The sequence below is a fragment of the Ailuropoda melanoleuca genome, chromosome 3 (assembly GCF_002007445.2).
Source record: "Ailuropoda melanoleuca isolate Jingjing chromosome 3, ASM200744v2, whole genome shotgun sequence".
In the NCBI taxonomy this organism is placed as follows: Eukaryota; Metazoa; Chordata; class Mammalia; order Carnivora; family Ursidae; genus Ailuropoda; species Ailuropoda melanoleuca.
This window is the reverse complement of record NC_048220.1, coordinates 82,961,241-82,985,407: the sequence shown is the minus strand read 5'-3', so window position 1 is coordinate 82,985,407 and position 24,167 is coordinate 82,961,241. Positions and strand designations below refer to the sequence as shown.

Sequence of the window (24,167 nt, the reverse complement as noted above, 5' to 3'; positions counted from 1 at the left end):
GCAGGCTCCGCCCGGCTCGCTCCCTCCGCGCGCTCGGTCCTAGCGCCGCCCTGGCCCGGCCCAGGGGGAGGGCCGCCCCCCCTTCCCGGCCTGCCCCGGGGCGCCCCCACGCCCCTCACCCACAGCCCCTGCGCGCCGCGCCCCGCAGCGGATCTGCCCTGCCGCTCCCCAGGCGCGCCTCACCCACGTCCCGAACCCTCGCCTACTGTGTTCCCAGCGTAAGCGCTCACCCTCTTCCCCAGCCCCATACCCCGCGGCGACCCCACCTCACCGCGATTCCCGTCTGCAGCCACCGCCCAGGCTCGGGTTCACCCCTCTCCTTTCCAGCTCCTAGTCCCAGTCCCAAATCCACTTCATTCCACTCGGGCCCAGCCCCACTCCGTGCTTAATTTCTCCCCGTCCCAGTCTCACCTCCATCCCTGGTCCATCCCAAACCAGGTTAAATCCATTTCCGTCCTACCCCCCAACCCAACTGGACCAGCCGCCTTGGCCCATCTGCAGCCCATACCCACCTCTGAAAGGTCCACTTCTAGTCCACCTCCATCACTATTCACTGCCATCTGTGTCTCCACCCCACATCCAACCCATTTCTTTCCCAGCCTACTCCCAACCCCATGCTCAGTGCGCGCCTCCACACAGTCACTATCCGCCTTCGCTAGCAGTACCCCAGGCCAGCCTACCCGATTCCCATGGGGTTCCCAGTTCCCAACCACACCCCTCCATCCCTGCCTCCTTGACCATGCCCAGCCCCAACCCAGCTCAATACCCCAGCACTCCCAACTTCTCCATCCCTGCCCCACCCCTCTTCTGGGCACCCCCTCCATTACTAGCTGCCCCCAGGGCCGTCTCTCAGATGGGGCCAGCCTAGGAAATCCTTTGCCTTCTCCCCCAAGCCTCAGGCCTCTCAGAGGAATCCCAACTACAGTTCCAGAAGCAGCATCTAACCTCAGACTCCCAGGGCAGTGTTCCTCCAAGGACGCTACAGGACCAGCCTTCTGCACCTTTATTTCCCAAAGCTCCGAGCACAGAAATCTCCTACAGGGGAGTGAGCACCGCTGCGAGGGCCTCCTGGAACATCTCCACTCCTTGCTGAGGTGGGACCCTGAACCCCCCTACCTCCCAGCTCTAAGAAGCCTTTTCCACCTCCTACAAAGCCTCCCACCCCCATCTTCTGGGGGCAGGTGACAGAACCAAGCAAGCTTTACTTGGTCCAGTCTGCGAAATGGAGGAGGAGGTGGTCCTCAGCTGGGCCTCTGAGTTCTGAGTTGGGTAATCAATTATACCAAGAGGAGGAGATCAGTGTGCATTGATCAGCAGTGAGTCCCAGTGCTTTAGAGTAGGAATAACCTCGGGGCGCCTGGGTGGCAGAGTGGTTAAGCGTCTGCCTTCAGCTCAGGGCGTGATCCCGGCGTTCCAGGATCGAGCCCCACGTCAGGCTCTTCTGCTATGAGCCTGCTTCTTCCTCTCCCACTCCCCCTGCTTGTGTTCCCTCTCTCGCTGGCTGTCTCTATCTCTGTCAAATAAATAAATAAAATCTTTAAAAAAAAAAAAAAAAGAGTAGGAATAACCTCTTCAACCCCCCCCCCCCCAAATTTCACAGACACCTGCCTGGGGAACTCTGTACCTACTATGCTCATGGGAGTTTCTCCACAGCCCCCACTTGGAGCAAGGCCCAGGCAGAGTCAGCAGGATTCTGGGGAGGGAGGAGACTGGGGAGGGAGGAGACTGCAGTAGGGCCGAGGGGTGCCTGGAAGGGGTAGGTAGAGGGTTCCCAGGCCTCATTCCGCTCCTGCTTCCCTTGATGTGTCCCAGCTCAGAACTCCCCGCCGCCCCCTCCTCCCCAGCCTCCTGCTCACTCAATTTCATATCCAAAAAACAGAAGTCCAATGAGCATGCTCTCCCTTCCTCAAATTCTTGCTTCCCCTCAGCCACCTACAAACTCTCCAGCCACCCCATTCTCACCTCTTTGCCATCTATGTTTTTAAATAAACTTTTAATTTTAGAACAGTTTTAAATTTACAGAGAAATTACAAAGATAGTACAGAGTCCTTATATGTCCCATGCCCTGTTTTCTCTATTTTCAGGGGAGAAAGAGGGTTCCCTGCTTACATGCCCTGGAGCCTACTCCTTCTGGTCTTCTTCCCCTTCACCCCTCCACATCATTTTCATCCTATAATTTGTAGATCTGCAATCTGTTGTCCCTGGCACTGCTGCAGCCAAGGTCACTAGTGACCCTTAAGTTGCCAAATTTAGTGGCCCCATCATGGTCTTCCATTTCCCTTACCAGTAGGAGGAAGGGGACCACTGATCACCCTCTCCTCTGTGAATCTGCCTTTCTTCAGCCACTGGTTACCCCCGTAACAAACCCATGGACCCAGCCCTGGTGGGTAGGTCTCCGGGCCTCCTTGGAGTCCTCCCACCAGGCTTTCATGTCTCCTGCTCCCAGCCCTGATCACTCTTCAAGTCACTAACATATTGGGTCTCTCCCATCCCTAGAGCACAAGCTCCTCTCCACGCTGGGTCCCTGGAGTAGAAAAGACAAGAAAGAAGGAGGAGTCAGATCCAGAAGCTGGTCACTTGCTGTGTGACCTTGGCTAAAATGCTTCCCCACTCTGTGTCTCCTCTTTGATGACTTATAGGGAGAAACTGTGACTGGATGGAGGTTTAAAAGGTAAGAAATCCTTCCCTCCTCCTCGAAGCCTGGCTCTCCCCGCCTCCCATGTCCATCTTCCTCTTCTATGCTTCTCCACAACTGGTGGGGAAGCTTTCAAGGCTGACATGTTGGCTTCAGCACTTTTTCAGCACCAGCTGGTGGAGCCTTCTCTGCCCGCATCCTGCCTCTGCCAAGTTCCAACCAAGCACCCCTTCAGCAGTACCCACCATCCTTACGGTGCTCACCGCATTTCCTAGGCATTGGCCCCTGGCGCGGGGCCAGCCACTTGACCACAAGAGCTCTGCTCCTGCTAAGTCCGTTGCTGTCACCACACAGACTTTGCCAACCATGTGACCTTAGACTCGTTGCAGGACCTTCCTTGTCTCACTCATCTTCAACTATAAAATGGGAATGATCATGATGGTGCCTTCCTCATAGGGTCTGTCTGAGGATTTTTAAAAAGTAGAAAGTGCTTAAAATGGCAGCTGCACATTGTAGGTGTTATTGATGTGTTGGCTGTTTTACAGATGGGAAAACTGAGGCTCAGAGAAAGGCAGTGACTTGCCCTGAGGTGTGCAGCTGGTGAGTGACAAAGTCTGGGTGGGAACTCAGGTCTGTCCCATGTCACTTCACACCACAGGCTGTCCCTGCTTTCCCTCCTAGCACCGTCATTTCCCGGGGCGGGGGGCGGGGGGGGGTGGCCTAGTCTGGAGTTTGGTCGGAAGTAGTTCTTAAGGCTACCACTGTTGGGACTAGGCTGGGACTCAGGGGGGAGGGTCCTGGGCTTGGAGGGGAGGAAGTGTGCCCAGTGCTATGGATGTCCTTGGTTAGGTATCCCTGTCCCTGTCTTCTGGCTGCTTTTCCATGGCAGGCTCCAGAGGGGATCATGTAGCCCAGGCTGGTGGTCAGATGCAGAGACTGCTTCAGGGATGCACGTCAGCTCTGAGACTATTGCTGAAACCATTAAGAAAGGCTCCACTGGGGCTACTGAGCTAGCAAGATGTGGGCCTGGGGCTGGTTGAGGGGCATCTTTGCCAGTAATGGTGAGACCCACCTGAGAATACAGCCAGCACGCAGAAAACAGAGCTGAGAGATGGCAAGTGAGCAAGAAGGCAAGCTCAGAGAGATTCCCTCTGTCAATGACCTTTCCAGTTAAATGAGACACATTGTCCCTGTTTTTGCTTAAACTATTTTGAACGGCCGCTGAAAGAGTCCTTCCTACTACCCAATCCTCAGGTAGTAGGCATTTCTGTCCCAGGCGGGGACGTGGGTGAAAGCTGAGCTGGCCTTTTAGTGCCCCGCCCCGCCCCAGCCCCGAGAGGGAGGACCCTCCCTGACCACTCTGTGGTGACCTCACCACACAATCTCCCGGGGCTGGCCCGGCCCCACCGCTGACTTCTTCCCAGACTCCCAGCAAGCTTCTTGCTCCACTGTGGCCCCTGGAGCCCTGGCCCCACCCCATCTGGGCCCCCGTTGGGGAGGGGCCCTTCCTCCACTCACAGGGTTGCTGCAGTCCCAGTCCCTCTGTGCTGTGGGGCCTGGCGCTTCAGCCCACGGCCTCAGCTCCCTTTCCCTAGCAGGGCTGCTTGGAGGGGTCCACGGGACTGTGAATGTTCCAAGGCCACGTGGGACCTGGCACTGAGGAGGCAGCCCCAGAATCATCAGTTCTCTGTACTCTGTACTCCGGTGAAACAGTCCCTCGCCCTGCACCGCCTCTCTCCCCGCTGACTTCAAATGAGCTCAAACTGCTCAGAGCTGGCAAAAGCCCCTCCCCTGCCTGCCGCCTCTCTACTTGCCCACTCATGCCCCCGCCGCCGGCTCTGCCCCCCCCCCCGTTGGAGACTGTACTCTCCAAGGGCGCTAATGGCCTCCCCTGCCTGGCACAAGGATGTTTCCCAGTCCCCATAGCCTCCACCCGCACAGCCTCACACCCCACCTTTGGAACACTGTGATCCCTGCAGCTCTTGGGGAGGGGGCAGCTGGGAGGTGCAGTGGGGAGCACCCCAGCCTTTGATCCTTTGAGCAGCAGACCCAGGCCATTCTGGCTGGGTGGCTCTAGACAGGTCACTTTCACTCTCTGAGCCTCAGTTCCCCCATCTGAAACATGCTTTTTTTCTTTTTTCAACGATTTTATTTATTTATTTATTTGACAGAGAGAGCACAAGTAGGCAGAGCGGCAGGCAGGGGGAGAGGGAGAAGCAGGCTTGTGGGGCTCAATCCCAGGACCCTGGGATCATGACATGAGCCGAAGGCAGCTGTTTAACCGACTGAGCTACCCAGGCGCCCCTGAAACATGCCTTTAATGGCATCTCTCTCAAGTGATTTTCTGATTAAATTATACATAAGCTATTGATCTGTGGCTCCTGGCAGAGGGAGGGAGCATTCAGAGCAGGTACCCCATGCTTGTGTTTACTTTCTTCCAGGCTAGCTCCTCTTTCCTGAGATTCGGTCCCCAGCTCGCTACTCCTCACCCTCCCCTCCCTGTCCCCCCCTCCCCCAACTTCCCCTTTTCAACCACCTTCCCTGGGCAGAAGCCTCCCAAGCTTCCTCCCTCCAGCCATCTGGGTTGTCCAGCTGACCCTGGCAGCTAGTGGTCCGGCTTCTTCCTGGCCCACCACAGCCAAGCCTCTTAAAAGAGTTGTCTACACTCTCTCATCTCCTCTGATTGAACCAGCCCTCCCCCTCGTTCCTCTCACCCTGGCTGCTTCCCCAGCTCTCTGCTAAACTGATCGCTTTGTTGTGAAATGCAACGGGACTCCTTGGCCTTATCTGCCTGGATGACACTGTTGGCAACTTCTGGAAACACTCCTGCCCTGCCCCTGCCTCCCTGCCCTGAGCTCTCCAGAGGCTGTCATCTGTCTGCTTCCTCTGCCTACTGCTGTGATGGTGCTGCTTCCTGGCCTCTCATTTCTTCCCCGGCTGTCCTCACGCTGAATTTGTTCCATGCTTATTATTTTTTTAACAGGTTAAAAAAGAATCAAACTTAATTGCCAAACTCCAAAAACCAGATTTCACATAAAAGTCTGAATCTCTGGATGCTGTTGGTAAACTTGCAGATTTGGCACAGCTGGGCATTCCTACATGGTGGCCCTTGCTTGAGGCCGAGAGTCGCTGCCCCCCAGAAGACTCCCCCCAGACTGCTCCCAGCAGCATTCACCATCCTCCCTTGTGTTCTTGTTCACCTGTATCCATGGAAACCAAGGATGGACTGAGAGGGCTTCACGGTTCAAGAGAAGTGGGAGAGAGTACATTTCTTTGTGGAGGTGAAAGATACTGTGTTTAATATGCTAGGGATGTCTCGGTTGAAAGGAAACTGCATCTTACCTGCTTCACTCCTGCTGTGACCTGCCTGGGCCTACTCCTCAGCTCTCTCTCTGGCACCAATTACAAGCATCCGTGACCTCCCCGGCCCTGTCCCAAACTCATTCCTGAATTGAATCTGAGATGAATATGGACTTGAATCTTCATCTGCCCCCTGAATGTCACATAAATGTCCCACAGGCACCCCATTGAGTCATTCAACAAACATTCACTGGGCATCCACTGTGTGCCAGGCACTGTTCTAGGCTATGGCAAGGTGTGATGAAAATAACACAGGAAGCCCTGCCCTCATGCTCCATGGGTCCTCAAGAGAACACAACAGAGAGGTCATCTCTTCTCTTGGAAACGATGGGCCCAAGGACCTGCTGAGAATGCCAGCAACTTCAGACATGCTGAAGGTCCTCATGCCAGGTTGTCCTGGCCCTAGTCTGGGCCTCTCCTCAGTCTCTCTAGTCCAGGCTTGAGACAGGAGGGAGAGATGACCGTTCCCCTAGGGTGGGAAGCAAGAAGCCCCAGAGAAAGATGGGGCCACTACCAGAGCCTCCAAGTTTCAAGACGCAGGCAGGAGGGAGCTTTCAAGGAGCATTCACAGATGAAGGATGCTCAGTGCCAGCCAGTCCAGGACCGTGTGCCCAGCTTCAGGCCTGGCATCTAGTCTGGCTCATGGCTCAGGGGCTATGAAACCTCGGTCAGGTCTCCTAACCTTTTGTCTCCACAGTGAGGGTAGACACCTCCCAGGGTGGCTGGGAGGACGGCATGAGATGTTGTGAGCAATGACTGGTATATTCCAGATGCGTAGCAGAGCTGCCTTCCGCCTCTCCTCACCCCTTGTCCCTCAGACCCCTACTCTAGGACCCCTGGGACTTGTCACTGGGTCCCATCTCTGCTCCTCCCTTTCCACAGCCCCTGCCCTTCCTCCTAGTCCCCCTCCTTCCGTCCACCTTGCTCACAGCTCTCGGAGCTCTTTTACGATACAAATCTGAAAGGGCTGCTTCATTATTTCCTGCTCTTCTGTGCCCTGACACCCCAACCCCACGCTCACGATGTAGTCCCAGCTCCTTGGCCGGGCACTTGTGGCCTCCCAAGCACCCGGGGGCTGTGCTCTCCAGCCCCACCCTCTGCTGTGGCATTTGGCGGACACCTGTGGGCCTTCACTCCGGCTGTCGGCTGTCGCTGTTTTCCACCTCCCATCTCTGCAGATGCACCTTCAACTCCTCTTCTCTGACCTCCAAGCCAGTCCAGATCGGACACTTCCCACTTCCGTGGGTGCTGGGGCCCAGCACATGGGATCCCCCTTGACCTTCTCCTGCTGACCATGAACTAAGTCCCCATCACAAGGATGACCAGGATGGCAAGCCCTGGGAAAACCCATCCTTTTTTTTTTTTTTTTTTTAAAGATTTTATTTATTTATTTGACAGAGACAGAGACAGCCAGCGAGAGAGGGAACACAAGCAGGGGGAGTGGGAGAGGAAGAAGCAGGCTCCCAGCGGAGGAGCCTGATGTGGGGCTCGATTCCACAACGCCGGGATCACGCCCTGAGCCGAAGGCAGATGCTCAACCGCTGTGCCACCCAGGCGCCCCTGGGAAAACCCATCTTAATCCCCACCCCGCCGTGGGCTTCAAATCCCATCCTTCCTAACGCACAGGCAGAAGCACGTGCAGGACACAGCTGCATACAGGTTTATTGTGGCTCTGGATGTGAACAGGCTGGTGTGGCCAGCACCGGTGTGTGACAGTGGTGGAGGGAGTGGGGGGAAATGGAGGGAGTGCAGGGAAATGAAGGGGACAGGGCAGGGCCCAGGGAACCCCAGGCTCAGGCCAGGAGTTGGGGTTGGGGTGACCTCTGCCAGCCCTATCCAGAAATCTGGGGCAAGGACTCTGGAACGGGAGCTCCCTCTGGCTGGGCTGGACGAGGCAGCCATGGGTGGGAGGGGCTCACACATGGGAGAAGGCGTGGCTCTTGCAGAGGGGCTTGTCCTTCTTGGAGTAGAAAGTCTTTCCTTCCAGGTTGATATGGCATATCTGAGGGCAGCCAGGGTCAAGCCACATGGGGTTGGGGGTGGCAGGAGAGTCCCCTTCCCAACCTCTCATGAATTCCAGAGGCAGGGAGTGGGAGGGAGGCTGACAAAGAACACAGGACGAGGGGGCAGGACCCGACTCCACGCTGGGGGGCACTCACCGCACACACGAAGCAAGTGTCGTGCCAGCTGAAGCCCAGCGCCTCCAGGAAGCGGTCCCCTGCGTCGATCTTGAAGTCGCAGCCCCGGCATTTCGTGCCAAACATCTTCTCATAGTCTGAGGATGGAGGCAGAGAGGAAGGGGGCCCTGGGTTCTCACCTGCCCCACACTCCACCCCTTACCTGTGCCCCCCTGCCCTGGCCCCCTACCTCGCTCGCAGTAGGGTGCGCCTTCCTCCATGTAGAAGGCCCTGTTCCGAATGGGCGTCTTGCAGGCCGTGCAGGTGAAACAGTGCACGTGCCAGGTCATCTTTAGGGCGTGCATGATCTCCTAGGAGGACGCTACAGTCACCGGGCAGCTTGGCCCCTCCTGTCCAGAGCTGGGGACACAGGAAGGCTGGCCGTGGGCCCTCTTCCTTCCTATGGTAAATGTTACATCTGCACACCCCCAAGTCCCGCTCTACCTCCAGCCCCACGATCTCCCCTTGGATGGCCGCTACGCCTTTCAGATTTGCCACGTCCAAAGCTTGGCTCCTTACCTCTGTACCCCAAACTTGCCTCTCCCACAGCTGTCCCTAGCTCAGTTGACAGCAACTCCATCCTTCAAATCTGCTCAGCTGAGATGCCCCTCTTTCTCTCACACACCACACCAAGGCGGCCAGGAACCCCTGTTGGGTCCACCTTTATGCACCCAGATCCCAACCACTTCCCACTGCCTCCCTGATGCGGACATGGGAGCCTCGGGCATCCCTGGCCTGGATGACTGCACAAATCTCACCTGAAATCCTCCTTCTGCCCCTAGAGACGGATGTCAAGCTAAACGAGTCCACATTCCCCTCTGCTTGAATCCCTGCCTATGCTCCATTTCCCTCTGGCCTCTGTACCCACTGCTCTCCCCACGTGGCCTCTTGTCCATGGTTGATGCACCAGGCACGCCGGTGTAGGGGCTTCACACCTGCTGTCCCCTCTGCCCGGACTGTCTACCCCAGGTATGTCCCAAGTCTCACACCTCACTGCTTCCAGTTTCTGCTCCAATGTCCCCTTCTCCAGACGCCTGTTCTGACAACACCAGTTAATACTTCCAATCTGCTCTTCCAATGCCATGTTCCTAATACCTTTAACTCTGTTCTCATCACTCACCAGCTTTTACTAACACAGTACCAGGTGATTTACTTACTGTGTCTATTGCTTAGCATTTCCTCTCCTCCCTTCCTCCTGCTCAAATGTAAGGCCCGGGAGGGAATGGAACATGACCGTTCTAGTAGCTGAAACACCGCAGCGGTGCCCATTTCTGTGGGTGCTCGTCAACAAATGTCCGTGAGCTAACCTGCTCCAATGGCCTGGGGACGAGGCCGAGGCGCAGGAAGGGTCTGTGCTGTCGCGGGGCCCGGGCTGTCAATCCTGGGGCCCCTGGGGCCAACCAGGGCCAGCAGCATTCAGATCTAGAGCAGGCAGAGGGCAATGTGGGGCCTCGAGGTGGGTCAGATCTGGGGGTCCAACCAGACCCTGCTGCTTAGCTGGCTAACTTGGCCAACGGCATTACCTTCTCTTGACACTTGGCTGCTTCTCTTGTGAACTGGGAACCTAATCCCACCCTGGCAGGTTTTAAGGATGGCCCCACATTTGAAGCTGGGGGTCCCAGACCCCATGCCTGCTGGGGCCCGGTAGTATACTCCACAGGGCAAGGTGGTGTTGGGGAGCACCTGTCTCTGCCTGTAGGGACGGTGCTGAGCAGTTCATGCAGGAATGCCTAGAAGGCTCAGGTTGAAATCTAGGTGTTAAAGTGAAATCTGACTTTCAAATATTGCCCATGAATTTACAATGCAAGCGTAGACCAAGCAGGACACATAGGCAGCATCTGGCTCTCCGATGGCCTGTGGGTGCCCTCTGCACCTCTGTCACATCTCACATATACCTCACAACCACCCTGGCCAGGAAGTGTCTGCCACCATTTGAGTGAGGCCCAGGGAAAGTGACCTGCAGCAGGTCACAGAGTCAACAGACGGCAGAAATGGGTTTCATGCCCAAGTCTAGCTAGCGCCAAAGCTGCTCTTCCCACTGCCTGGTGCTGCCTCTTTTCAAGAAGTGGACAAAGCCTCCAGGGGAAGGAACCTGGTTGTGAGCTGGTGGGACAGGGGGCTTGGGCAAGAGCACAGGTAGCCCAGAGCAGGGTCCAGTGTGTGTGTGAGCAGGGAGGCAGCTTTCTGCTGGTATTCAGAAGAACCTGGAAGCCAGTTATCAGTATTTAATGCCCTAGTTTCCTAAACATGTCTGCCTCTCCCCTCTCCACCGTCCTGACCTGGGCCCCAGCAGCCTGTTCCCTTCTCCAGCTGTCTCCCCTTGCCCAGAGGAAGCTTGCTGCAGCACGGCTGACCTCATCAGCCCCAGCTCCCAACTCCTAACACAGCCCCCGCTCACCTCTTCCGCCTCATCTCGCACCCTTCCCAGGTGTTACCTTGTGACACAAGCTATTCCTTCTGCTTGGAGTGTTCTCTCCTGATCCTTCTCCAAGCTAATTCCTATTCATTTTTAAAGTTCAGCCTAGAGGCTACTTCTATCCATTCTTTCAAACATTTACTGATCACCTCCTCTATCTGGAGCACAATATAAAGCAGACCAGCCCTGGTCCCAGCCCATGGAGTTCACACCTGGGGAAAAGATGGGACAAGAGGACTGTGGAATAGTGAGCAAACTGTGGGGGACTTGGTCTGGTGGAAAGGGTGGGTATCAGGGAAGGTGTTCCTGAGGAAATGTTAGGAGTCCCAAATGAGAAGGGGCAAGGTAAAGAGGGTGCTAAAATAGTATTCCTGGCAGAGAGGACAGACTGTGCAAGGGCCCTGGGGTAAGGGAAACAGCAACTGGCAAAATGAGATGGGCCACATGGCCATAGCACTGGAGAGGGACAAGTGGTGAGAGGTGAACCTTAAAAAGCACAGGGTTTCTGAGGGCTCCCAAACCTGGGTAGGTCCCCTCTGATAGGTCCCCTCTAATGTGTCCCTTGCGCTGTGCAGCTTCCCTCCAACTCCACTGAAAAAATCTGATTGCCCTTGGTTTCTCTCCCTATGCTCCATACTGATGTCCCAGGGCAGGCAGAGTTCTGAGCTCTGGGCACAGATGGGAACTGAACCCGTGACAGGTTGGGGAGGTAAGCTTCCCCCCACTTTCTCCCAGGGTGAGGTGGGGGCTTCCCAGAGTGTGTCAGGCCCTGAGTCCCTGGAAGAGGGGAAGCTAAGGGTCCCTGGGCCTCTGTGGAACATTAGCCTGGGCTGGGGCAGGAGAGGGTTTGCCACCCAAAGCTTACTCCAGGACCTGGGAGCCAGCCAGGCCCTATTAAGCTTGGCTCCTCATCTGTGGCCTGGGTGATAACCCTGTCCACTCAGGGCAGGGGTGCAGCAGGACAAGACTGCAGTGTAACGCAGACAGAGCAGTCATCGACAAGTAGGGCCTTAATTTGTAGACGCCCAGCTCAAGAAAGGTCCTGGGATCTAGCCCATTCTCTTAGAACAGCCCAATGGGGTGTGGCCCAAGCAGGCAGGGAAACGACTGTGATCTGGGGCAAAATTCCCTCATCTAGAAGATGGGAATCACCACACTGACTTCCTACGTGTAGGACTGTGAGGCTGGATGCCCCACACACTGTAAGTACCCCACAACACAAACTGTCATTACAAGGACAAAGACTCTGATAATATCCATTCTCCCTTCCTATCTACTGATACAATCTCCCTTTCTGGCTGGGTACATGGCTGCCCCAAATAGACTGTCTTTCCCAGCCTCTCTTGTGGCTCAGTATGGTCATGGGACTATGGTCATGTGACTGAGATCCAGCCAATGGGACGGAAGCATCAGGGTTGGGTGGCAGCATGTTCTCAAGATGGCTGCCATGGGCCTTCCATCCCTTCTTCCCCTTCCTCCTTCCCATTTCATGGCTGAAACATAACAATGTTGGCCAAGGCTCATGAGGCATCTTGAACTAAGAGTGTTAAGCCTGTGCTGACAATGGCCAAGAAACAAGATACAGAAACCTAGATCTGCCCATTAGTCCCAGACTGCCCACCCCTGGACTTTCTTAGGTGGGCAATAAGCTGCTGCTATTTTGAATTTTCTATCGCTCATGGTCAGGGTAATCCTTATTAAAATGAACATCACCACAGAGCTATCTGGCCACATCTGGCAGCTCTGCCTCTGTATCCAGAAATAAGGAGAAGCAGGAAATGTCAGGAAGAGCCCAAGCTGGGAGTCAACAGTGCCCGGGGCTGCTCCAGCCCAGACCTCATGCTCTGCAGCCTTGGGCAGTTTCTGCCCCTCTCTGGGCTTCAGTTTCCACATATGTGTGACAGGAACCCCGTTAGCTTTCCACCTTGCCAGTTCCGCCCCCTTTTCCTCTAGCTGTGCCCTTGACCACCTGACACCCTCTGAGTCCTCCCCACTTAGTATGAGCTCCTGGGGGCAGGGCCCAAACCTGTTCCCTCATGAGGCATCCTTGGGCATGGGGCACACTATCTGGCACAATGTCCACAAATAAACAGAACGAACGGGCGAAGGTAGATGGCCCGTCACTCTGTGCTCCTGACACACCGAGCCAAGTCCCAAGCCTGGCTCCTGTTGGCAGCTGGGCTGCCCTGCAGAAAACATGGCCAGGGTCTGCCGCGTCTTTAGCCTCAGTGGGAAGAACAGGATTTTGAATCACAAACTTCTGTCTGGATTTCTGGCTCTGGCATTCCATAGTCCTATGCCCTCCAGGCGTGGTGAATTATCCTTCAAAGTTTCTGTCCTCTCGTGCCCTGGAGGTGGCAGACACTGTGGGTAAGCCTCCTCAAAGCCTGTCATGACCCCCTTCCTTTCTGCCTTCTTCCCATGGAAGATGAAGACTACGATACTGGGTTTGCCAACTTCCCCTACAGCCCAGGTGCTCAGAGGATAACAAGTCCAAACACTGAGAGAAAGATGCAAGTTCCTGGTTTTTCTTCCAGAGTCAAAAGCAAAACCTTGTTAAAATAATGCCATTTGGCCTTTCCCTCTCCTTCCCGCCTGCAACAAGAATATAAGGCGTGGGGCTTAAGTAGTCCTCGGGTAACCATGGTATGAGAGGGTTGGGTACAAGGGTCTACATGCTAAGGATTCCGGAACCAAAGGCAGGAAAAGCCTAAGGCATCCTTGAGCTGCTCTTTCAGCCCTGGAATTCTTGTGACTGGAGTAAATAACCCCTTCTGCTAAAATCTCTGTAGTGAGGTTTCATCATTGCCGCTGAATGCAACCCCACTGACGCAGCCAGGGGATCCACACGGACCTCCCCTCTTCGGGTAAGGTCATCTTGTTTTATTTTGGGGAACCAATCCTCCCTCACTCTGTCTGTGGTGCAGGTGGGCCTGCCTGACCCCTGCTCCGGTGGGTGTCACCCAGGCCCGGCTAATCTACCTGCAGCTGGAGGCCAGAGATGGGCATGTGACACAAGCTATTCCAATGAGCATCAGCACTGGGACCCGTGAAGCGTCAGCTGGCACGGGGTGCTCCTATTCTCTTTGTAGCGCTAAGCTGGGGAGAGGTAACGCTGGAGCCACTGCAGTGCCATCTTTGCCGCCTTCTAAGGGAAAAGTATGCAGGGAACGAAGCCAACACAGACGGAAACAGCGGCAAGTGGTGGAAAAAGTCCTCACGACCTCAGGACCTGCCTTCAACTGGGCCTGAAGCTAGTGCTGCTCGGGCTTTCTGAGTGTTTGAGCCGATACACATATCTCCTGCTTTTCAAAAATTAACGATATACTGCTCACTTTTACGACAGACCCGCTAACTGAAAGAAATCTGAAAAGGAATTTTACTTTTACAAAAAAAAAAGATGCGAAAGTGAAAAAGAGCGTTCAGTGTTTGTTTTGTAGTGAGCCCTTTTAGAGGCAGCACGCACCCCTTACTGAGCAAGGGGCCGCGCCCCGGCACCAGGCCACCACAGCTCTGAGCTGTGTCTGTGAGCATCTGCGCTTTATCTCGATTTACTTTGTGCATCTGTTAGCAAGATGAGTCCTAAGGCACCAGAAAAGCCTATACGGGGTTATTTTTTGGGTCTGGGAACACTCAAATTTTCTTCCATATATATTAACAGTTCTTGCTTCTTCACTACGCCATTTTGGCTTGTGAAGGTTTTCACAGGAACGCTCCACTTCCAGAGAGCCAGGGAAACCTGTAACACTCCTGCTCGCTTGAGCCCCTCTGAGTAGGACTTTGGTCATTGGTGAAGAGGATCTTGGCTAACGCAAAATGAGGCTAATATAGCATCCTGTTTATTAAGATGCTAGGGATCCAAATGACTCCTGAGGGGAGAGCCCCCAGGCCTAAGAGATCCTCCGCAGTACTCTTCCACGCTGACAGGGTCAGATTCGCCCTCCCCCCCTTGCCCTGCCCACCCACCAGCCCCACTCACGCCTGTGATCTTCTTCTTGCACTTGGCACAGCTGGGTGCATAGCGCACATCATAGCAGGGTGGGCAGAAGATGGCACCCTTCTCCTCAAAGAAACCGCCCTCTTCCAGGACCTTCCCACACTGGCTGCACACAAATTCCTCGGGGTGGTATGCATGGCCCAGCGCAACCAGGTAGCGGCCCCTGAGGGGGAGGCGAGGGCAGTGAGAGGGAGTGTCCGCCAATTCTGTGTAACCTTACTGAACACCTATCCTGAAGCCTTGAAGGGAAATTCATTCTCCCCATTTTCCAAATAAAGGAGAAACAGGCTTGGGTTGGGAGGTGACCCAAGTGATGACACAGGGATGAAGCTGCACTGCTCTGATGACAAGGAACGGTGACAGGCAGTATTGGGATGAGGGGGAGGGTTTCACTAGGTGGGGGCTGCTGACCCGGGCCTAACGAGACAAGCCAGAGGAATTGCTGCCCTGGGGGCAGGAGGCCCAGAGTGCCCATCAGCTCTGAAGACCAGTGGGTACTTGAGCCGACCTTGGTGCCCACTCTGTCCCACTAGCCTGGTCCATCTGGCCTGGGGAGGGGGTCCCACATAAATGTCTAAAGAAGAGCCTAAGAGCTGACGGGAGTCAAGAGCAGTGCAGGACCAACGCTCAGAACTAGGTTCTCACACTGACTCCGGGGGTGCTGTGTGACCCTGCTGGGCCCTAGAGAACAGTGCAGAGAGGGAGGAGCCTCAGGCCTGTCTGTTCTGAGAGCAGAGGTTTGGTGGAGACCAAGTGAACAGGAGGGGGAGCAGAGGGGCTGGGAGGGGCAGGCCTTTCTTGACCCAGAGAGTGGCCATCCTAGGGGTGCAGCTTGAGTGTGCTGCTGACACTTCCTCCAGGTCAGCAGGACAAACACTGATAGAGGCTGACCTGGGGTGGGGGAAGGGTTGCAGGATGCAGAATCTGAGGACCTAGGCCAGGTCCCTGCCCCCGCCGCAACTGGGAACTGAATGCTTATCCTCCCACAGTGACAGGTGAGATGAGTGGGGAGACAGTTGGGGGCGCAGAGGTTGGAAAGATGCCAGAGCCAGGCTTTAGGATGGGAAAGGCCAGAGTAGGAAAAGGGACAGGGCCACCCACCGGATGACCTTGTGGCAATGGTGACACACAGGAGTCTTGCCGTTGTTGCCACCTCCTGTTCCTGTGCCCCCTCCAGCGGCCGCCTGCACGATGGAGGTCCGGTTCTGCAGAGGCGTGGGCGTGGCTGGCTGGCTGTGCCGGGTCAGCACTGTGCTGGTCTTGTCCGGGGCGTAGCGCTCAGCAAATGTGGGGTCCACAGCCCAGGGTGGGCGGCTAGTGGGGCTGAGTGTGGTAGGGCCTGCCTGGGCTAAGGAAAGTGGCTCCAGGGAGGTGTCCAGGGAGCCCAAAGGTCAGGGGGTTGAGCCCAGGGCAGCTTGGAGGCCCTCCCCACCACCCACATGCCCCTGTAAGCTACCCACCCTTTCCCAGGCTCAAGCCCACACTCTCTCACCAGGCCAGGGTTCCTGGAGTGTAGCTGAGGCTGGGGCTGGGACTTCTGTCCTGGGCACCTGGCTGCAAGATCTGCCATTCAAGGCCCTGTATGGTTGAGGCTCCTGGTGTGGCCCCACCCCCCAACCTTGGTCCTGCTGGCCCCATGGGAGATGCCTGGGTGCGTGAGAGCTGCTGGGCTGGACTCCAGGTCCCACAGGGGTAGGTATGGGTAGGGCAGCTTCTCCTAGCCAGGTTCCAGCTAGCAGGTCTGTCATACAGGGCTGGGACGTGAAGCAAGGCACTCTCCCTTCTGGGGCACTTCTCGGGGCTTCCTCATCCCAGAGGTCTCGCTCTGACGGCAGGGCCCCCTTTGCCAGGTACCACCCCTCATTGAGACCCAGACTGGCACAGCCCACACTGGGTCTGAACCATCTAACACCCCCACACCCAAAACACAAACCAAGCCCACAAAGATAGAAGGCAGAGGCAGAGGAAGCAGGGCTGAGAATGTTTATTTCCATGCTTCAGCCAGCACAGACCTGGCAGAGAGTAATACCATAGGGCAAAGAGGGAAGGCAGTGTCAGACAGAGCCAGGCCCTCTGGCAGGCCAGCAAGAGGCTCAGTCCAGGGGCAGAAAAGGAGGGGGTGAGGTAGGCGGAAGCTGCAGCGACCAAAGGGGGTGCCCTGGGTGGGAGGAACAGAAAGAGAGAGGCAGAGAGGGCAGCCGGCCGGTGAGGGCCGAGCTACGACTGCACGTTGAGCACGTGGGCAGAGCGCTGGTGGTGCCAGTCCCGGAGGCGGGTGTAGCGTGGGCTCTGCAGCTCCAGGACATACTTTTCCCTGGGGGGCAGAGAGAGAAGGAGGGGGAAGTAGAAGGAAGGAGAGATGGAAGGGAGGAAGGGAGAGAGGATGGAAGGGAAGAAGGAAGGAAGGAAAGAAGGAAGGAAAACGGAGAGCCCTGGATGGGGACCCTCAGGAGTAGACACAGGACGGTGGCTGGAATAGGAGAGGCAGGAGGTGAGAAAGAGGGGCTACTGTCCGTCCTTTTACCTTGATTTCTTCAGGTGCTCCTCATCCGGGTCTTGCACTGAGAGGGCAGAGGCAGGCATTGACCAAGAGAAGACAGAGGGCCACCCCAGCCCTGGGCCCCGGCAGAAGGTCACAGGGCACCAGAGCAGGCTCCAGCTGAGCCCAGGCCCAGGCTGGGGGCCAGCAGGAGAGTCCGCCCTGCCCTGGGCTGGCACTTACTGAACTCGGTGCCCGTGAGGTGGGCAAGGATGCGGAAGGAACGGGACTGGCCTGTCCCGGGCCGAGGCCGCCAGTCCTCCGTGTCCTCCATCAGCCGCTGCTTGCTGGCGTCTGGGACCAGCGGCCGGAGCGGCTGTCTGTGGGGAGGGCGTGGCTCAGAACCTCATGCAGGGGGTGGGCAGTGGGGGCACCCCCTCCCGGGATTGGTGCATGTGGGTTATGGTGCTGGGAGAGTGGGGAAGGCAAGGCCAAGACCCTGAAGGGTGAAGGGGGGAGGGTAGCTAAGTGAGAGGAAAGGAGGGCAGCTAGGGTGGGGAGGGGCCACCGCCCAGAATGCCAAAAAGAAGGAAGAAAGGGACAGGCAGAGGGGGCTCACTGACTTGTCAGGGGTCTGCACCTGTGAAGGAAATAGACAGATGGACAGATAAAGGGACAAAGGGACAGACACAAGGAAGAAGAAAAATGGCAAGGGGTCAGAGTAGCCAGGGGCAAGGCTGCACTGAGTGTCTGGGGCTCAGTCGCCCGACACAACACCCCAACCCCGGGCCACCAGCTGGGGGGCGTCGCCTGGCTCAGAGTGCCCAGGAGGGCAATACCTGGGCAAGAACCACACCCTCGGAGGGGCCCAGTGCCTACAGCCCCGCCCCGGCCGCCAGGGGTCGCTGCCGCACGGTTCCAGCCAGGCTGGGCGCAAGGCAGACTGAGCAGCAGCGGGCAGCGGGGACGTGGGGCCTCAGACAGATGGCGTAGGCGTGGGCGGTGGGTGGGCAGGACCGACGTACCCATTCTGCTGCAGGGCGCTGTCAGCGGGCAGGGGCGCCCCAAAGGGCCGGGCCGTCTTGTTGAGGGAGGCGCTGGGTGCAAAGGTGTACCGCGGGGGGTCCGCGGCAGGGGCCAGGGCCTGGGCAGAGACAGAGCCGGGCAGGGCAGGCAGGGGCGGGGACGCTGGGCCAGAGGGGGATGCCCCTTTGGCGTGGAGAGGACAGCGGTGCTCCAGCCCCACACCCACACATCTGACCGGAGGCGCGGGGGCGGGGGGGGGGTCGAACTCAGGTTTCAAGGGGTCCCTGTGGGAGGGATGATCTCAGCCTGCGCGGGCCAAAGGGCAGATGCACACGACTTGTAGCACAGGCCAGCGGAAGGCAGCGGACAGACAGGCAGACATGCGTGGTGCCCAGACCGTGCGGCAGCTCCCAGCCCAACTCCCAGTTTCCCAGACTCTCCCAGCTCTGGCCCCCACCCTCTACTTCCGGCCAGGGATAGGGGTATCAAGGCTCCTTGCTGCGGGGGAGGGCTAGTCAGCTCAGCAGTCCAATCCAACCCCTCCCACCGCCCAGATGTCTCGCCCAGATGTCCTAGGCCTACCTTCTGCGGTTTGCTCTGAGTCAGCTGGGCCCTGGAGGGGAAGGGGAAGGGGTAACAGCAGGCCAAGCCTGAGGGCGCCCCCACCCACCAGGCAGGCCAGGGCCCTTGTACCTGCTGAGACCCAGGCTGAGGCGTTCCCCGCAGGCACGAATCTTGTTCTGGGCTTCAATGTGTGTGAGGCCCCCTGCATTCTCCCCATCGATGCTCAGCACCCAGTCACCCACAGCCACGCCTGCCTGTGCAGCTTTGCCTCCAGGAGTGAGCTGTGGAGAAATGGAAGGTCACGGGGGCGCAAGCCTCTGCAGCCCAAACTGAGGCCAACATTAGTCAACCCTGTTTAAGCTGCCCCACTTCTAGAACGCAGAGGCTTCTTCATTCCATGTATTTCGGGGCAGCTGCGAAACAGTAAAACAATTTGGGAGGGTGGGGTTCACCCGAACTTCACAAACACCCCAATCGCCCTATTTATTTAGTTGTTTGTTCACCTCCATGACCCTCCTCCCCACCGTGCAGAACTGCTGTGATGTCACCAAACAGCCACCTTCGGGTTAAGCCCCAAGCTTCTCAGCTCCAACCACAGCCTTTGAGCCCCCTGCTGGCCTCCTGCCTAGGCTGTCTCACCCACCTGCTGGCTTGTGCATATGGCCACTTCCTCCAGGACACTGCCCCGTGCTCTCACTGCCCTCTTACACTCCCAGCACCCTGTCCTGCGCCCATCTGCAGGGATCTGCCAGGACCCTCTGAGAGCCAGGGATAGGACCCCATCATCTCCAGGTACCCCATGAAGGACTGAAGGGGCCCAAGGTGTCAGCTGGGGCTGTAAATGAGTGTCACCCCGAAGCCTTCAACTGCCACATCCCCCTCTTCCCCAGTCCTTTGGGCTCTGCCTTGGGAATCTCTGGTTCCTGTGGCAAAGGAGGGATAATAGTGGGCTGGCAGTAATGGTCACCACAGCATGAACTGAGACTGTCATGAAGAAACCAGGACTTGGCCTTGAGGTTAGGAGGGGCTATCAGCTCTTTGAAAGCCCCTGTGGGGTATTTCCCAGAGCCCTGATAGAGGTAACCCTGACAAACCCCACTGGGCGCTCCCAGCTCTCTAGTCCCTCAGAAAGGGGTGGTGCAGCTTTCGTGGGTCTAAGCCCACAGAGCTGCCTGGACATCTGGCAAGGGGTGTGGCACTAAGTACACTTCTATGGGGAAGTGCCAGAAGGCCAATTCACACTTCACAGGTTGGGGGTATGACTGCAAGGCTCCTCAGGAGGGCTGATGCACAGACTGAGTTGAGGCAGGGAGAAGGGAGGTAGGAGGTTCTAGAGAGATATGCAGAAGGCAGAGAGACCAGATGCAGCACTGGGGAAAGAAGGGAGAGCTGGCTCTATTTTATGCTTGGGAGGTTAGAAGGGCAAGACAGCTGGGTGCCTCCTTCATCTGCTAAATGGTAAGACGAGCACCTGACATTTATGGAGAACCTAGTACTGTCACGTGCTAATACTGAATCTTCTAACAACCTGTAGAGTGAAGTCTGAGATTACATGCATTTTACACACGGGGGGAAAAAAAGAGAGTTTATGTAACTTGCCTCAAGCTGCTCAGGCAGCAAGAGGCAAGGCCAGGTCTGACACTGACCCCAAGGCTTCACTACACTAGGCCACCTCTGCTGAGTGCTGGGACCCAACTCAGAGGTCAGCCTACCTACAACTCCCTAAACCCCTGGCTGGGTCTGGGGCCTACATCTCCTCTCTCGATTTTAGTTTAATCTAACAACCCCCTATAACGAGCATAGAGAAGTGACACCCTTGAAAGGAAGTGACTTACTCAAGGTCATGGTGAGTCAGTAGAAGGGAAACCTGGTCCAGCCACTCCCTACCCACACAAGCTGGCTCCTGGGAGGTGTGGGCTAAGCCTGAGGTAGAGGTCTTGGGGGTAGGCAGGAGCACCTGGCTCCCAGTGAGGGCTGGGGATTTAGGGACTACTTCCTTTCCTGAGTGAGGAGGACAGGAAGCACCAGAGGGATAGAGTGGTCCGAGAGGTGGAGAGGGAAGCAGGAGAAAACCCTGGGTGTGGGGTGGGGGGCTAGAAAGAGGAGCAAGGAGGCCTGAGGAGTCAAGGAGGGGGAAAGCCAGAGAGCTGGACACTGCAATAGGGTGGGGGTGAGTCAGCCTGAGGGCTCTAATGAGCAGCCCAACCCCCAAGTCTCAGACATTACCTCATCTCCCAGGCCTGGGCCCATAGCCAGCCCTAGCCCCTCCCTCCTCCCTGGGGTGAGGGGAGAGGGAGGGGCTGGCCCAGCTCAGAAAAGACCACCCCACCCGCCCACCCACCAGGGCCTAGATCCAACTCCAGTGCTGGACTCAGCCTATGGCCCCACCCACAGCTGGGGCTACTGAGCTCAGACCTAAAGTGCCCACAACAGGCCACATCTTAAAGTCCATCCCTTAGGCTATTATGTTGCCCATCCTCATCAACTTAGAACTGAGTCTCAGAGCCCAACCAAGGCCTACAGCTCCCCAGCCACACTGGCTAGCACTTTCCCAGAGAGGGGTTTATAGAATACGTTTTCAGGGCTACCAAGGCTTGACAATTGTGGAGGGGTGGGTTTGTGTAGTAGGGGGACCTAAGCTACCCAGATGGCAGGACAGTTTCCAGGGGAACCCCATGGAAAGGTCCCTGGAAAGCACAGTGTCCACCCGCCTGCCCCGGCCACCAAGCCCAAATCACGTAGACAGATTTGGCCACCAAGCCCAACTCCCGTAGACAGACTTGGGCCTTGGGGCCCCTCTCAGGCTGGGCAGTGCCTGGACAACCTTCTGGCCCCTCCAGGCTGTGCTTGCCTTGAGCTTCCTGCCAACAGCTGCCTGCCCAGTGGGCGCCTCGGTGGGCCTCTCTGGAGAGGCGGATGTGGGGGCAGGAAGTCCCCGCCCCCTCCTGACCCCCAGGCCACAGACACCAGTCCAAGGGCTGGCCTCATTCTCTCTGGGCACCCTCTTTGTGTCCTACAACTGACCCTACAGTTGGAGCCATGTCCTCGTGGTCACCAGCTGAGAGGCCCACCAGTGGCACTTAGGGGTTCAGGCCTCAGCCAGCTTTTTTCAGCTCCGTGAACTCTAGTCACCAGCTGGCCATCCCAGCATGGGGTTGCATTCTTGGGCTTATAAGGCAATCCCCCTGCCACAGGGAGGAGCCAGCCCCCAGCTCCGCCCCTACCAGGGCAGGCCCTCAGGAGCTGAAGTTAGAACCCCAGAGCCCCATCCCACTCCCCCCGCTTTGGATCAGAGGCCACTGCATCCTGAACAGGACCAATGGGTGAAGATGGAGAAATCTCTCAAAGGCTGGAAAGTGCCCCCCCTCCCCACCAAACTGCAGACCATCCCAGTGCCTGAATTCAAATCCCTGCTTTGCCAAGGAATCACTGTAAAGGCCCCTCTACCGCTCTGAGTTCCCTCATCTGGAAAAACAGGATGACAACTGCTAGTCCCTGGGTGGCAATGAGGCTGAAGTGAGATCCTGCAGTCAGTGCCCCGACTGGGGCCTCGCTCTAAGCATTGCTCCTTCAAGCAGCTTAGATACTTCCCAGAGACCTCAGGCTCCTTTCCCGCAGAATGGGAATCCCCTTCGGGCCTCAAAGGTGGCCCCAGGAGCTTTGTGGAATGGCATCAAGTACAGGGCAGTGCTGGGGAACCGTAGGTGCTCCTCTCCCAGTACCCACCTAGTTGGGAGTCTTTGTGGTGCGTGCTCACCACATCTCTGGACCTGGCCACCTCCAGCTCAGGCTCCTCCCATCACCACCAGAGGCCTGAGCACCCAAAGACTACTGGGGGAGCCCCTCCCCCAACGTTGGCTCACCCTGGAGATGGAGAGGGGCACATTGAAGTCCTTGCCCCCCTGCAGCCGAAAGCCCCAAGGTGCCGGCCCCTCCAGCACCACCTTGAAGGACTCCATGGTGCCTGCTCTTGGGAGGAAAAAAAAGGTGAGTGGACAGCATGGTGGGTGTGCAGGCAGGCTCAGCTCTGGACACTAGCCTTGGACTGCTGCCAGGCAGACACGAGCAGCCGCTGAACTCGTCCAGGGCACCAGGAGGCGGGCACCTTGTCAGGTGTGGCTGGGTTTCTGGCTGGCAGACCTCACTCTGGAAAGGCAGGGGTAACACCCGCCCCCCCGGGACTGGGATGATGAAGAGTTCCCCTCATTCAGTCTTGAGGTTCTTTTCATTCAGAAATGAGCCGCAGGGCTAATTTGACACGGCCTCCCCCCAAGCCAGCCTTAAGCCTCGGACAGACGGCGGGTGAGTCAGGGGCCGGCGCTCCTCTCCCCCGCCCCCAGGTCCCGACAGGCAGGCCGCGCTGAAGCCTGCTCGGACTATATAAGGCGTGTAAGCTGACACTGCGGAGCCAGCGGAGCACACAGGGGCTCGGGACGCGAGGGGGAGGGGTGGAAAGGGAGGCGGCTGGAGCGGGTCCTAGCCATTCCGGGTCGGGGCTGATGAGGACTCCCGGACGCTGGGGGCGACCGGGCGGAGCCGTAGCCCCTATGGAAATCGGTGAGGACTAGGACCCCAAAGCGTGGCCAGGTAGGGGATTCATTCTGGAGCCCAACTGGGGTGGTGCCTCCCATACAGGCCTAGTAACATCCCGCCGTGACTCAGTTTCCCCCGTCCTCCGCCCGGGCCCCATGCATTGGCCGAGTCCCGGGCGCAGGAAGCAGCGCAGGCGCCACTCGGCCCTGCCGCAGCCGGCTTCACCGCAGGAAGGCGGGGGCGGGGGCGGAGGCAGGGGCCCAGGATCGCAAGAGGAAGCGCAGCGCTGGCCCCGACCCCAGTACCCTCCGGTCCCCAGAAGGCTCTTGCCCTCAGCCTGGCCCAGCCCGAGACGCCCCGCGCGGTCGCCAGTACCTGCTCGGCCCCGCCGAGGCGCTGCTCGGTGGCTGGCCCCAAAGACCGGCGCTGGGATCGGCCACCCGTGTTCTGACCCCGCCCCCGCGGCCGCCGTCCTCTTTGAGCCCGCGGAAGGGGGCGGAGCCAGAAGCCACGCCCCGTCAAAGTCACGCCCCCGAGCGGCCTCGCTACGCCTGGGAAGCCCCACCCAATCCTTCCGCCCGCCCCGCCCAATCACGAAATCCCGTTTTGCTTTGAGCTGGAAGGCCTGGCCTGCCCGGGACCGCTCGATGGGGCGGAGCCTGGGCGGGGTCTGGGCGGGGTCTGGGCTGCAGGTCGCCTCGTCTAGGAGCCAGCTAGCAGCTCGCCCAGCCCCTTGCGCCATCCTCTGGCGGAGCCGAAAGAAAGCGGCCTTCGAAACCAAACAGACCTGGATATCCCGAATCTTAGTGTCCTCCTCGGAAAAATGGGACAATAATACTCGCTTTGCAGGTCCATCGTGAGGATAGGCATTGTTTGGCATAAGGTGCAAGCCATCGGCGTCTCCCGAATTTCTAAATCGGAGGGACTTGCGGGTGTGGAGCATCTCGAGGTGGAGTCAGTTGAGGTGGGGACAGGGGATC

General features: G+C 57.6%; 1 protein-coding gene across 10 annotated transcripts; it reads right to left on the bottom strand.

Annotated features, from left to right (window-relative positions):
• Nucleotides 1–7,632: 7,632 nt before the first annotated feature.
• PDLIM7 (PDZ and LIM domain 7) lies at nucleotides 7,633–23,708 on the bottom strand. Of its 10 annotated transcripts, none has more exons than XM_019808923.2 (13): nucleotides 23,563–23,707; nucleotides 22,518–22,618; nucleotides 18,784–18,935; nucleotides 18,673–18,703; nucleotides 18,090–18,208; nucleotides 17,308–17,444; nucleotides 17,110–17,146; nucleotides 16,078–16,163; nucleotides 15,687–15,933; nucleotides 14,568–14,748; nucleotides 8,363–8,483; nucleotides 8,155–8,270; nucleotides 7,633–7,997 (listed from the first exon to the last, which is right to left on the bottom strand). In XM_019808923.2, exons 2-13 carry the CDS (start codon nucleotides 22,611–22,613, stop codon nucleotides 7,911–7,913), a joined length of 1,410 nt encoding a protein of 469 aa, XP_019664482.1. In that variant the 5' UTR covers nucleotides 22,614–22,618; nucleotides 23,563–23,707; the 3' UTR covers nucleotides 7,633–7,910. The 10 variants fall into 10 exon arrangements, 9 of the variants coding, with proteins under 9 accessions (XP_019664482.1, XP_034512533.1, XP_034512534.1 ...); XM_034656642.1 differs by having other exon boundaries at nucleotides 16,078–16,148; XM_034656643.1 differs by having other exon boundaries at nucleotides 16,078–16,139.
• Nucleotides 23,709–24,167: the final 459 nt, after the last annotated feature.

What these genes read in the sequence shown, in the direction of transcription:
- PDLIM7 (XM_019808923.2), bottom strand. Translation starts at nt 22,613, where the DNA reads ATGGAGTCCTTCAAGGTGGTGCTGGAGGGGCCGGCACCTTGGGGCTTT. An exon ending in CTCAGAGCAAACCGCAGAAG is followed by an intron (nt 18,209 to 18,672) that starts GTAGGCCTAGGA and finishes GTCTCTGCCCAG; the next exon opens with GCCCTGGCCCCTGCCGCGGA. An exon ending in CGCACCCTACTGCGAGCGAG is followed by an intron (nt 8,271 to 8,362) that starts GTAGGGGGCCAG and finishes CTCCATCCTCAG; the next exon opens with ACTATGAGAAGATGTTTGGC.